The 12,701-nt window shown below is 50.9% G+C and overlaps 1 protein-coding gene across 1 annotated transcript in view; it reads left to right on the forward strand.

The window, feature by feature from the left end:
- ATP10D (ATPase phospholipid transporting 10D (putative)) overlaps nucleotides 1–12,701 on the forward strand; it is a gene marked incomplete in the record, with an annotated part of 126,159 nt that overhangs the window by 80,731 nt on the left and 32,727 nt on the right. The window contains 5 exon segments of the mRNA XM_014591909.2: nucleotides 461–649; nucleotides 4,683–5,250; nucleotides 6,414–6,520; nucleotides 8,537–8,663; nucleotides 11,349–11,533. Coding sequence (XP_014447395.1) covers nucleotides 461–649; nucleotides 4,683–5,250; nucleotides 6,414–6,520; nucleotides 8,537–8,663; nucleotides 11,349–11,533 — 1,176 coding nt within the window.

Consider the following 12,701-nt stretch of genomic DNA (forward strand, 5'->3'; position numbering starts at 1 on the left):
TTATTTAGTTGAAGTTAATAATCAAGGTGTTTTATTAATAATGTACATTCCGGTTTTTGTGACCCATATTCATTAATTTTTAACCATTTTTTTTTCAGGGTTTTGCTATAGGGCGCGTATGCTCATTAGAGAAAGAGAGAGGGGAAGGGGAAATCCCCCTAGGGGAGATGGCCATCGCACAGCCCCTCTCCTCTGTTCTCCTCGGGATCTGGGGCATGCACACACCCCTGCATCATTTTCAAGTCCCAGGTCCGTGGCTCGATTCACGGTCAGCCATGTGGGAGTCTAGCCCTTAGCCACTGAGCCACCTGCTGGCTCCTAGATTTTTTTTTTTTTAAGAAAAATATAATTGACCATATTTGGCTGCATTTAGATCTGGTTATAAAAATGACTTACGTTGATTTAAAATTTCATATTTGGATACTTATTGTAACAACAGCTTGTTTTATTGGCTCTTCAGGAGACAGATGTGGTACCAGACACCAGGCTTGCAGACAAGTTCAGTGAGGTCACACCTCAGCTGTTTACCCCGCGAGAGGAGACCACCCCAAACGCACCATGGGAGACCTTGTGCATCGTCGACTTCTTTATTGCTCTAGCCATCTGTAACACAGTCGTGGTTTCTGCTCCCAACCAGCCTCGCCAGAAGGTAACGTCGCTACAGCACACCTGGGTCGCTTCCAGAGGGGACTTGGGACTTACGCGTGTCTGGACTGCTGGTGGTTGTGACCGTAAGGGTAGATGCAGCAGGCCCTGCAAGCAGCTCTCTGCATCCACTCTGCCCTTCCGCCATCTAGGGACTTCCACCTCGGCATGCATAACCCTCTGAGCCCCGTAAACTCCGCACTATTTCTGTACTCCTCCTCCTCCTCCTCCTACAAATAAGATGAAGCAGTTTGCCCTGAGTCACAGACATGTCACAGGGGAGTGGAATTCGAGCCTAGGCAGTTAACGGGGCTGCTACACTTCTTGCTGGGGTCCAGCCTCGGCGGGGGTGGGTTGACTCAATAGAGGTGGCGCAGGTGAACAGAAGACAAGGCCTCAGTGCCTTTTCATGCACGTCCTATGCCAGACACCCCTCAAAGATCGCTCTCTGAGGAGTGACAACTGCTAGGAATCATTGTGCCTTTTTATTAAAAATGTGATACATGCAAGTAAATGGGTGAGGGGCAGTAAAAGATTTACTCTAAGGAACAGGGTATACAAAGCATGGAAGCAATAATTATAAAACATGCTGTTTGTCTTGTCAGCTCAGGTAAAATCAATCACAGTTCTCAGGATGAGGAAGTCCATTTGTCTGTTGTATCTTCTTAGATCTTGATTACTGGGAAGGATCTTTTGTAAGAGGGCGCTTGCAGGAAGCTTGGTAACTTCAGTCCCGGGCCAGGGCAATAAAATTGCTGGTTGCATAGGCCTAGATAGAAATCTTGTCTTGTTAAGTAAAGACATGGTTAATATATACTAAAGTGAAATATCTATATTGCTTTTGGGGTAATTTACAGATATGGGGGTGAGCCTATTGCCTACATGGGAAAGGAATGCGGTCTTCCGAGCAGCTAAATGACTGACCTAAAGTTTACTGTGTACTTGGGACCCTCTACGTGCTGTTCTATACAATGGCTGTGGCTTGGGGAACAGTGATCTTCCCTTGTCCTGAGATCAAAGGTGGCTCATGGTCTTTGTTTGGGGTATCAGTGCCTCACGGATGAGTCCCTAAGCCTCCCCAACCTAACATATGTTAATTTTGGCTTGGACAGACAAGTGGGGGAGTCTCAAACTTCCCACCTTCTTCTTAGGGAACCACATTCCTACAAGATCACTAATTGGCTTTATTGTAATGGTTGGGGGTGATATTTTACCCTTACAGGGTACCGTAATAACAGTAAAACTCATGGCAGAGAAATTGACTACAGGCCAGTAAAACGACACAAGGAGAGTTAGTAAACCTCTGGCCTTTTCTTGCCGTTTCTTCCAGGCCAGCCCAGGCCATGGGAGACAGCCTCTTTACCAGCTTGTGTTGTCTGCATGGCCCCATCAACTTCTTGCCTCCAGGAGGGTAGCTGATGAGAGCTGTTCCTCGTTCCATCTTTTTAGGTTTTTACCATAGGGTGCGTGCACTTGCTAGAGAGAGACAGACAGAGACAGGGAGTGGGAAAGTGAGAATGCCCCTGCTCCAGGAGGATGGCCACCATAATCCCTTATCCTCCATTCTCTTCTCGGGATTTTGGGCATGCATGCACATGTACCCAGCATGACTTTCAAGCTGCGGGGACTGGGGCTCTAACTGCAGTTGACCATGTAGGAGTCCAGTGCCTTAACCATTAAGCCACCTGCTGGCCTCCCAGAGCATTTCATTCTGCTTTCATTTTCTTACCACACTGCAGCTTTCCTGGAGACCGCGGAGGCCTCCAACAGCACGTACTTCATCCAGATATAAAGTACTGGGCTCGTCGTCATGTTTAATGACCTTTTTCATGTACTACTCAGATTCGTCTTTTTAAAATTTTATTTATTATTATTTTTAATTTGCTATAGGACATGTGTGCTCAGCAGACAGAGAGAGAGAGAGAGGGAAAGGGAAAGCAATCCACCAGGTCTGGGACTTGAACCATGGTTGACCATTTGGGAGTCCAGCACTTTAAGCACCATGCCACCTGCTGGCACCCCAATTAGATTAGTTTTAACTCAATCAAGAATTGAACATCTCCGTAATATACCAAGATTCCGCAATTCTTACCCAAGCTGGGTTTCTAAAGTCTACTTAGAATTAATGGAAAATGCATTTTCAATGAAAGAAAAAAGCCTTGTTTGGGAAGCTGCTGATTCCCCACTCGCTGTGCCAGCTTCTCGTGTTAACTCTCTCCGCTTTCGCCCACATCCACTTAAAATCCAATTTGCAGCACAACTCAATTACATTTTAATTTTCCACCGGATCATTTTCTTTTGGCAACTTCAGAGGTGGTCAACTTTAACATAAAAATAATTTACTTCCAATTAAGCTGCATTTGATGAGAAACTATTATTACAGGGCTTTGCTTAGAAAGTTGCTCTTTGAAGAGTGAATATGTAGTTAGAGAAGGAATCGCTGCGTCCTTCTCCCACGTAACCAGTTCTCCTCGTCCATCTGTTTCCAGCATACGCATCTTTTGGTGTTTTCTGTTTAAGAAATAGTATTGCCTTATTCCCGAGGAATGTCACAGTCTGTTGCCTGAAAGAAAGTCTCCGTGGGCACGGAGTTCCACTGTAGTTCAAGGTGATGACAGACAGTAAGAAGCGAGTCAGGATTGATGTGGAATACGGAACGGTCCCCCGCGATTGTGTGCGTTTCTGCCGCACCGATAATATCACACGCCAACCAGCATGAAGCCTTCAGGCCATGATAAAATCAGTCATTGTCAGGAGAACAGCACTTAATTCTCTGGGCACTTCTGATAGAGAGAAGTCTAGGATCCAGTCACGGGGTCTTTCATGGTGAGCTTCACATTCTAAGTTTAGCCACTGATAAAGCTGAGCGCTATTAATGGAAGAAATCGGAGAATGAGTAAGAAAAGGCTTTATGAAAACGAGTTCACGTGATGGTAGCAGGAACTCCTCTTTCTTACCTACTGTGTTTACTCATCTGTGAAGAAGAAAAGGCAGAGGGCCACAGGTTACGTGGTGGTTACGGCGCTGGACTCCCACGTGGCTGACTGTGGTTCGAGCCCCTGACCCGGCAGCTTGAAAATAACACCGTGCCAGGCGTGGGTGCGCACATACCCGGAATCCCTAAGGAATGGAAGACGAGACTGCGCTGCGGCCTGCCTCTGCAGGGGGTGATTTCTCATTTTCCCTCTGTCTTTTTCTGGCATGTGCACATGCCCCATGGTAAAAACCTAAAACAAAAAAAGGAACAGTGTAATAACATCCTTTTATAGAATCTGGATAATAAAAAAGGACTTCCTCTCTTCCCATGTTTTTATTTTATGTATTATTACTCATTTACTCCTGGATTTTTCATACTATCTCAAGTTTTTACAGACTTGTTAGTATTACTGTAGGTTTTTGCCATAGGGCAAGTGCGCTGGTTGGAGAGAGACAGAGAGGAGGAAAGTGAGAAGCAGTCACAGGGTGATGGCCGTGCTGCAGTCCCTTCTCCAGGCTCCGGTAGGGATTTGGGGCACACACGCACATGTGCTTAGTGTGATTTTCAAGCTGCTGGGCCTGGGACTTGAACCACGGCCGGCCATGGGAGAATGCAGCGCCTTTTGCCACCACACCACCTGCTGCCACTGTACACTGCATTTCTAAGTACTGTGTAGTCTGTGGTTTCTATTTGCTGTTGTCAAGGTTTAGCTTGCTTATACTTGTGAAGGTTTACCAGGGTGCGCACCTACCAATGTGCGGATCTCAGGTGGCTTTGGCTGGCCCTCTGGTAGCGCCAGGAGCATTTTCTAAGTCTTGGATTTCTTCCGGGAGACTTGCTTGGACACTGTCGGGAACTACCCTTAGCTACACCCTTGCAGGGCGGCTGCTTCTATTTCCACCCGCGTGCCCAGGCCGTGGGTGCCCAGGTGGTCCGAGCGCAGGAAGGCTGCGGCCACTGGGGGAGGGTGGCTTCTCCCCTCCAGCGCCCCCAGCTGCGGCTGCGGTGACAGCGTGTGCGGTGACAGCGTGGAGTCCTCCCTCTGACCCCTCTCTCCTAGGTGGGGCTCACCTCCCTGAGCGGCATGCCCATGAAGTCCCTGGAGGAGATCAAGAGCCTGTTCCAGAGGCTGTCGGTCCGCAGATCGAGTTCCCCGTCCCTGGCCTGCGGGAAGGAGCCATCGTCAGGGACCCCCAACCCCTTCTCCAGCAGACTCTCCCTCTTCGCCCGGACCAAGCCGGCCTCGGCCGTGGAGGACGAGGGCGCCCAGGACTCCAGCCCAGCCCGCTGCACAGACCCCGAGGCCTGCATGGACCCCGAGGCGGGCCTGCCGGGGGGCGCCATGCCTGGACCCCCGGCCGCCGGGCTGTGCTACGAGGCCGAGAGCCCCGACGAGGCGGCGCTGGTGCACGCAGCCCGGGCATACCGCTGCACCCTGCGGGCCCGCAGCCCCGAGCAGGTCACGGTGGACCTGGCCACCCTGGGGCCCGTGACCTTCCCGCTGCTGCACATCCTGCCGTTCGACTCGGTGAGGAAGAGGATGTCGGTGGTGGTCCGGCACCCGCTCTCCAACCGCGTGGTGGTGTACACCAAAGGCGCCGACTCCGCGGTCATGGGGCTGCTCTCCGGTAGGTGCCTGCCTGCGGGGTGAGCGGGGCGGGGCGGGGCGGGGCCGGGGCGAGGCCTCCAGGTGGGTCCATCACCACAAAGAAGCCCCCTGGCCAAGAGAAAAAGGCCAGTAAGTAGCTGTTCGGGATTGGTCATGCTTGGTGAAGGAGGGGAAGTGCCCTTCCAAGGATCGCTGCTGCCCGGCTGTGGGTTCGAGTCCAGAGCCTGCGGCAGCTGGGTCATGAGCTCCCTAGGCTCCAGGCCTAGCCTGCAGGTCGGGGTGCACCCTCCCTGGCTGGGTCCTGGAAGGAGCGGTGACTCGCTGGGGAGGACGCAAGGTCTTTGCCCATGGGCCCAGCAAACAGCGCTGAGTGAAGCCCCGCCCTCTCGCTGGGGTTACCGTGACCTCTGTCACAGGCAACAGTGTTTGCGTTAGGTTCTCGGTCACTTCTACCCCAGGCACCAGGAACGAGGACAAGATTTCTCTCAGGGATCTCCTCTACAGATCCACATTTGGGATTAATACCAGAAGCCTGGGCCGGCAGGTGGCACGTGGTGGTTGGGGCGCTGGCCTCTCACATGGCCGGCCACAGTTTGAGTCCTGGACCCGCTGGCTTGAAAATCTGTGTGTGTGTGTGTGCGTGTGCACCCAAAATCCCAAGGAGAGAAAGGAGAAGAAGGGACTCTGGTATGGCCATCCCCCGCACTTTCCCTCCCTCTGTCTCTGTTTCTCCTCTCCGTAAGCACATGTGCCGTGTGACAACAGTCTTAGAAAACGAAAAAGCTAGAAGGCTTTCTGCCAGTTGTGAACTCGGTGATTATTTTTGTCTGTGCCAAAGAGCACACGTGCATGCATGAGAGATAGAGAGACAGGGAGGGAGGAAGAGAGAGAGAGGGAGAGAGAGAGGGGGCTCCTCTCCAGTGGGGTCTGGCCACCCCACAGTGCTTTCCCCTCCGTTTCTTCATCCCACTGGGACCCTGGCCTTCCACGTGTGTGCCAGGCATGGTTTTCCAGCCACAGGGACGGGGAGCCTCAAATGCTGTTTCCCACGTGGGCTCCAGCCCCTGCCCGGTGCTGAACCACCTTGCTGTCGGGTCTGCCGGACCATTGTTCTTTAAAAGCATGTCCCGTTGTGTGAACTGGTGGGGATGTTAGCACGTTAGCACTTTTTCTTCATTTCAGATGGATCCAGTGTGGAAAAACGGCAGCTGGCGATACGGGAGAAGACCCAGCGGCACCTGGACCACTACGCCAGGCGCGGACTGCGCACCCTGTGCATAGCCAAGAAGGTGCGGCCGCCGTCCCGCTGCCCTCCCCTGGTGACAGCTAGCGTGTTCTGCCTGGTCTGTGTATCCGCCAGTCCTGGCCGGCGTGTTCCCTGGGCCTCGCTTGCTCTGTGTGCGGGCCGCTGGAGCCCGTCCTCCGGCGTGGGGCCAGGGGGAGCCTCCGAGGGGCAGGCGGTGTTCTCGCATGTTCCGCAGACCTGGGCGTGCCTCCGTGTAGGCAGCGGTGTGGCTGGGAGCAGAAAGCCCCGGACCCGCGTCCTGTCTCTGCGGGCCTGGGAAGTGCTGCTTCTCTGTCTTACAGCTTTAAATGTCTTTGGGCAGAATGAGGCCAGAGGCCGGCCTGCACTTTTCACTTGGCACTTCCTGATGTTTTCTCAGTGCTGGTCCTTGTCTAGAGACCCAGGTGTGTTTGCCAGTGTCACCTAAGTGCTGAGTATCCTCGACTGAGGATAGTCTCGGGACACGGCACATCCTTCCGAAGTAGAAATGCAAATAATGGGGAAAAGACACGCTCTGAGAGGTGGTTCGAGGTGTTACCAGAACCCCTCATTTGTTACCCAAATTCTGGTTACTGGGAACGGTGTTAGGAGAGGTGGGCCCTTCTGTGGGCCCCAAGGAGATCAGTCAGCAGCTGCAGGGAGGCTCAGCCTGCTTCCCAGGTTGTAGGGGAGTTGGAGATCAGCCACTCACCTTCTCAAAGGAATGATTCTGCCCTGAATAAAGTGTAGCCAACCGCTGTCAGATTAGCCCTGATCTGATCACTGCGTGGGCAGGAAGGGGCAGACAGGGGAGCTGCCTCACCCCCTCCACACCTTCCTGTTTTATAGAAACCGAAGTACAGATTTCTGTCTTTTTATTTTTTATTTATTTATCTTTTATAATTATTTTATTTCACTTTATTTATTTATTTACTTCTTTTCATTTAATCAGATAGGTACAGAGCAAGACAGACAGAGAGTGAGAAAGCAAACCTCCAGGTCCTGGACTCGAACCACGGTCAGCCATGTGGGAGTCCAGCGCCCTTAACCACCACCACACCACCTGCCGGCCCATTGTTCTTCTTTTTAAAAAGATTTATTTATCTGGGGGCCAGCAGGTGATGTTGTGGTTATGTTGCTGAACTCCCACATGGCCAGCTATGGTTCGAGTCCTGGGCCGGGTGGCTTGAAAATGACACCAGGCACATGTGCCTGTGTGCCCAAGATCCTGGGAGGAGAAAAGAGGAGAAGGGATTGTGGCGTGGCCATTCCCCCTGGGAGGTGATTTCTCACTTTCCCTCTCACTGTCTCTGTCTCTCTCTCTCTGGTGAATGCATGTGCCCTCTGGCAAAAACCTCTAAAAAATGTACAAAAATTACTTATTTAATTTTATTATTTTTTAAGTGTGCTCTAGGTTATGTATACTCACCAGAGAGAGACAGAGAGAGAGAGAGAGGGAAAATGAGAAAGCAAGTCACCAGATCTGAGACTCGAACTCTGGTTAGCACCGTGGGAGGCCAGTGCCTTAACCACCATGTCACCTGCTGGCTCTAAATTTCTTTGTTTATGGCTGCTAAAGACAAAGGAAGACATCTTGCTTCTCCAGGAATTTTATTTTATTTTTTTGGACTAAGGCTTTCTTGCTTCACCCACATGGTCACTCTAATTTGACTTTATGAGTACCCACGGAAACTAACCAGCAGCAGCTGCCCGACCGCTGCTGGCTACAGAGCTGGGACCCGCACTGCCCTGACACCTCGTCTCAGCTGCGCCGTCAGGATCGCCCTGTACCTACCAAGTGGGAGCTGTGGGAGCCGCACCTCCCTGGTCCCGTGAGATAGATTACTTATTATTTTTTAATGAAAGAATTGCCCCGAGATGCTGAGCTCCAGGCCCATCCACGTCCGTGGTTCCCTAGCCTGTCGGAGTCTGGGAGGCTCATGGCCAGGGGGTGTGAGGACAGGGCCGGGCGTGACTGCCCAGACGAGGAGTGCCCAAAACACGCTCATGGCCCCCCTCATGCTCCCCGTTCTCCTCGCAGGTCATGAGTGACGCTGAGTATGCAGAGTGGCTGAGGGATCACTTTCTAGCTGAAACTAGCATTGACAAGAGGGAGGAGCTGCTGTTCGAGTCCGCCAGGAGGCTGGAGAACAAACTGACATTACTTGGTAGGTCCCTCCTGTGCGCCGCCTGAGTGGAGAGTTCTGGGGACACTGGCCGTCTAAGTCCATCAGTCATCGGGGCCTTTACTTCACCTTCCACTAGTGAGCACCTGCGTTCCCGCCTGTCCTGCCTGTCCTGCCCTGTCCTACCCTGTCCTGTCCTGTCCTACCCTGTCCTGCCCTGTCCTACCCTGTCCTGCCCTGTCCTGCCTGTCTACCCTGTCCTGCTCTGTCCTGCCCTGTCCTGCTCTGCCCTACCCTGTCCTGCCCTGTCCTGCCCTATCCTGCCCTGTCCTGTCCTGCCTGTCTACCCTGTCCTGCTCTGTCCTGCTCTGTCCTGCCTGTCTACCCTGTCCTGCTCTGTCCTGCCCTGTCCTGCTCTGCCCTACCCTGTCCTGCCCTGTCCTGCCCTCTCCTGCCCTGTCCTTTCCCGCCGTCCTGCTCTGTCCTGCCCTGTCCTGCCTGTCCTGCCCTGTCTGTCCTGCCTGTCTATCCTGTCTGCCGTGTCCTGCCCTGTCCTGCCCTGTCCTACTGCAGCCCACCTGCCAGTCCTTCCAGTCTGTCTCCACTGCAGTGCGCTAGATTTCATTTGTGGTGGCGCCAGGGCAGTCATCCTTAAGAAGATCATTTAGAACTAACCCTTGGGACCAGCAGATAGCGTCATGGTTATGTTGCTGGGACTCCCACGTAGTTGGCTGTGGTTCAAGACCTGGACCCAGTGACTTAAAACTCACATCAGGTGCGTGTGCATGCAAGCCCAAAATCCTAAGGGAAGAAGGGAGAAGGGATTGCATCCTAACCAGCCTCCCTGGGGTGGGGGTGGGGGATTTCTCACTTTCTGTCTCTCTAGTGAGTACACACACCCTATAGCAAAAAAACCTCTGGAAAACAAAAACTGTAATACTTTACATGGAGTATAAAGCCAAGTAAATATCTCATTTCAAGAGAAGAAAGCTCGAGTTTTTTTGCCAGGCATTGAATAAGGTACTTAATAACACATGTTGTCCTTTCTCGTCCTTGCCACGAATTTCCATCTTATTTAGAGGAAAGCTGGGGTCCAGAGCAGTTGACTGACTCAACCAAGGTCACAGACTACCAGTTTCCACATTACTGGCCACGCAGCTGTGAAGCTCAGGCCCCTGGCTCCGGGTCGTGCTCCATACCCTGCACCTGTACCTGCACCTGGGCTAATGGACGCTCTCCTCCTCGCCCCTTCCTGACTCCAGCTGAAGGTCGTGCACCTGACATTACTCTGCAGCTTGACCTGCTTTGGAATCAGCTGGAGAGCTTTAACTCTATCGCTGCTGGGTCAGCCAGGGTGCATGTCAGCACATGTGCTCCAAGCCCTGTGAGGGGAACAGAGAGGGTGGCATGACCTCCTCCCCAGGGGCTGCTTTCTTACTTTTCCTCTCTGTCTCTCTATCTCTGTCTCTGCTTCAGTGAGTGCACATGCCCCGTGGCAAGTTAACTAACTAACTAAATAAATGAATACAGGTGCTTGCATCCTGGCCCCGGGGATTCTCATTCAGCTGGTCTGCTGGGTAGCATTTTTACACGCTTCCTACGTAATGCTCAGAGGCGGTCAGGTTTGCACAGTGACTTAGAGTGTGGGGATCTTGATTCTGATGTCAGGTAACAGACAAGGGACGGCTTCTGCTTGCCATTCCTCGACGTAGGAGACAGTCCGTTCCCTAACTCAGTCTCCAGTGAACAGAGTAAAGAACCTGCCCTACGAATTTCTCTGCGACGGAGTGGGCAGTCCTGGCGCCTTATCTGCAGTCCTAAAAACCAGAAATGCTTGCTGGGTTTAGTACCAGAGTTCATTTGCCCACAGAATCAGGCCTGATTTTATATAAGACTGTTTATCACCTTTATTATCCTTATTAGAGTGAACATTGATACGTTTTCCTACAAATATATTAATCTGTATTGAAAAAATATGGTATATGTACCTTACTGCCTTTTTTTTTCTCTTTTTTTTTTTTTTAAGAGATTTTTGCTATAGAGTGTGTGTGTGTGTGCTCTCACTGGAGAGACAAAGAAACAGAAAATGAGAAGTCCCCTCCTGGGGGATGGCCACACCATAATCCCTTCTCCTACATTCTCCTCTCAAGATTTTGGGCACGCACACATGTGTGCCTGGCATGAGTTTCAAACAGCAGGGTCCGGGACTCAGATCGCAGTCAGCCATATGGGAATCCAGCACCTTAACCACTATACCACCTCCTGCCTCCATGAAAAGATTGTTAATTCCAAAACAAATCTGTCCCAGTTATTTCAGAAGAGAAAACTGGACTTTGCAAAAGAACATTGCAAAGAGACATTATTTCTTACTGACAAGAGCATTCATTAAACGCCTGCTCTTAGCCTTGGGAGTATTAGACAGTTGTCGAGCCAGGTTAGATAAATAGTTGAATCAAATCCCTTCCATGTACAGATAAGAAATTTAACCAACAGGAAAAGGAATGACTTTGATAAACTTGCTGCTCCCTGAGGCTTCCTTCCGTGATATTTCTTTGCTATGGCTTTGATCCGGGGCTTCACACTGCATTCACATCCCTGGACGTTCGCAGAGCTGCTGGCGGAGGTCAGGGTGAGCTTGGAGAGCCAGCAGATCCGGTTCAGTCAGACCGCGTGGGCTTCAGCCGGCTTTGCTTCCGACAGATCCCCTTATGCTTGGTTCATTTTTAGGGGCTACTGGCATTGAAGACCGCCTGCAGGAGGGGGTCCCTGAGTCTATCGAAGCCCTTCACAAAGCTGGCATCAGGATCTGGATGCTGACGGGGGACAAGCAGGAGACGGCCATTAACATAGCCTACGCCTGCAGACTGCTGGAGCCCGACGACAAGCTCTTTGTCCTCAACACCCAGAGTCAGGTAGGCGTGGTGGGAGTAAGCCAGTCCTCCGGAGTCTCAAAGCCAGTGGGGCCGTTGGCATTTGACCTGGGTAAAGAGAAGCAAAAGCCAATAATCATTTTCTTCTTGACAATTATTTATCCTGCTCAGCTTGTGTTGGGAGGGCGCCATACTTCGTAAAGATTTGGTGGACAGTCAATTCAGAGGCACCATTGCCACACCAAGGCGTTAGTACAAAGTGTTCTTTTTCTTTATTATTTTAAGAGAGATATTTGTTATAGGGTGCATGTGCTTACCAGAGAGACAGCGAGACAGAGGAAGACAGCGAGAAACCACTCCCTGGGGGATGGCTACTCTGCAATCTCTTCTCCATTCTCCTCTCGGGATCTTGGGCACGCACGCACACAGGCCAGGACTTGAACCAGCGACGTAACCACTGCACCGTCTGCTGGTCCCTCCTGTCTCTTTTTGTATTTGCTTCCTTTGTTTTCTTTTTCCTCTCCACACTGGCTCGCCAAGGGATTTGATACGACCTTTTGGGGCTTACCCAAAAGATAAAACACATCAGGTTCCGAGACAGAAACTAATTTCCTTTATAAGTGGTGGTGATGGATGATCATTTCTACTAAATTCACGTGACTACACAAATAATGGTAATTCTAGGGGCTGGCAATCGATGTGATGGTTAATGGTGCTGGACTCCCAAGTGGCTGACTGCAGTTCGAGTCCTGGACCTGGCAGCTTGCTTTCTCACTTTCTCTCTTTCTCTTCTTCTCACTCTCTCTCACTCTCTGGTCAAATTAAAATCAACAAACAAAAGAACAAATAAATAATTAATTAAAGTTAAATAAAATAATATTTTTAAAAAATATATTCTAAAAAATAATTCTAAAAATAGACTATCAGGATAGGCCTGCCCTCTAGTGGTAACTCTTAGGTAGTACTCCTGAGAAGGAAGGTGAGAATGTTTCTGTTCTTTAGGGAAAAAAAAGAAGGATTTAAGACATTTAGACCTAGCCTATATATATATATATTTTTTTTCCACTTTGCCTCCCTTTAATTTCCATTTTTTTCTTTTTTCTTTTATTGGAGAGGTTTTTGCTATAGAGCGTGTATGCTCACCAGACAGACAGAGAGAGGCAGAGAGACAGAAAGCAAGAAATCACTCCCGGGGGGGGGGGGGGGGGGG

This window comes from Tupaia chinensis, unplaced genomic scaffold (assembly GCF_000334495.1).
Source record: "Tupaia chinensis unplaced genomic scaffold, TupChi_1.0 Scaffold000054_1, whole genome shotgun sequence".
Taxonomy (NCBI): domain Eukaryota; kingdom Metazoa; phylum Chordata; class Mammalia; order Scandentia; family Tupaiidae; genus Tupaia; species Tupaia belangeri.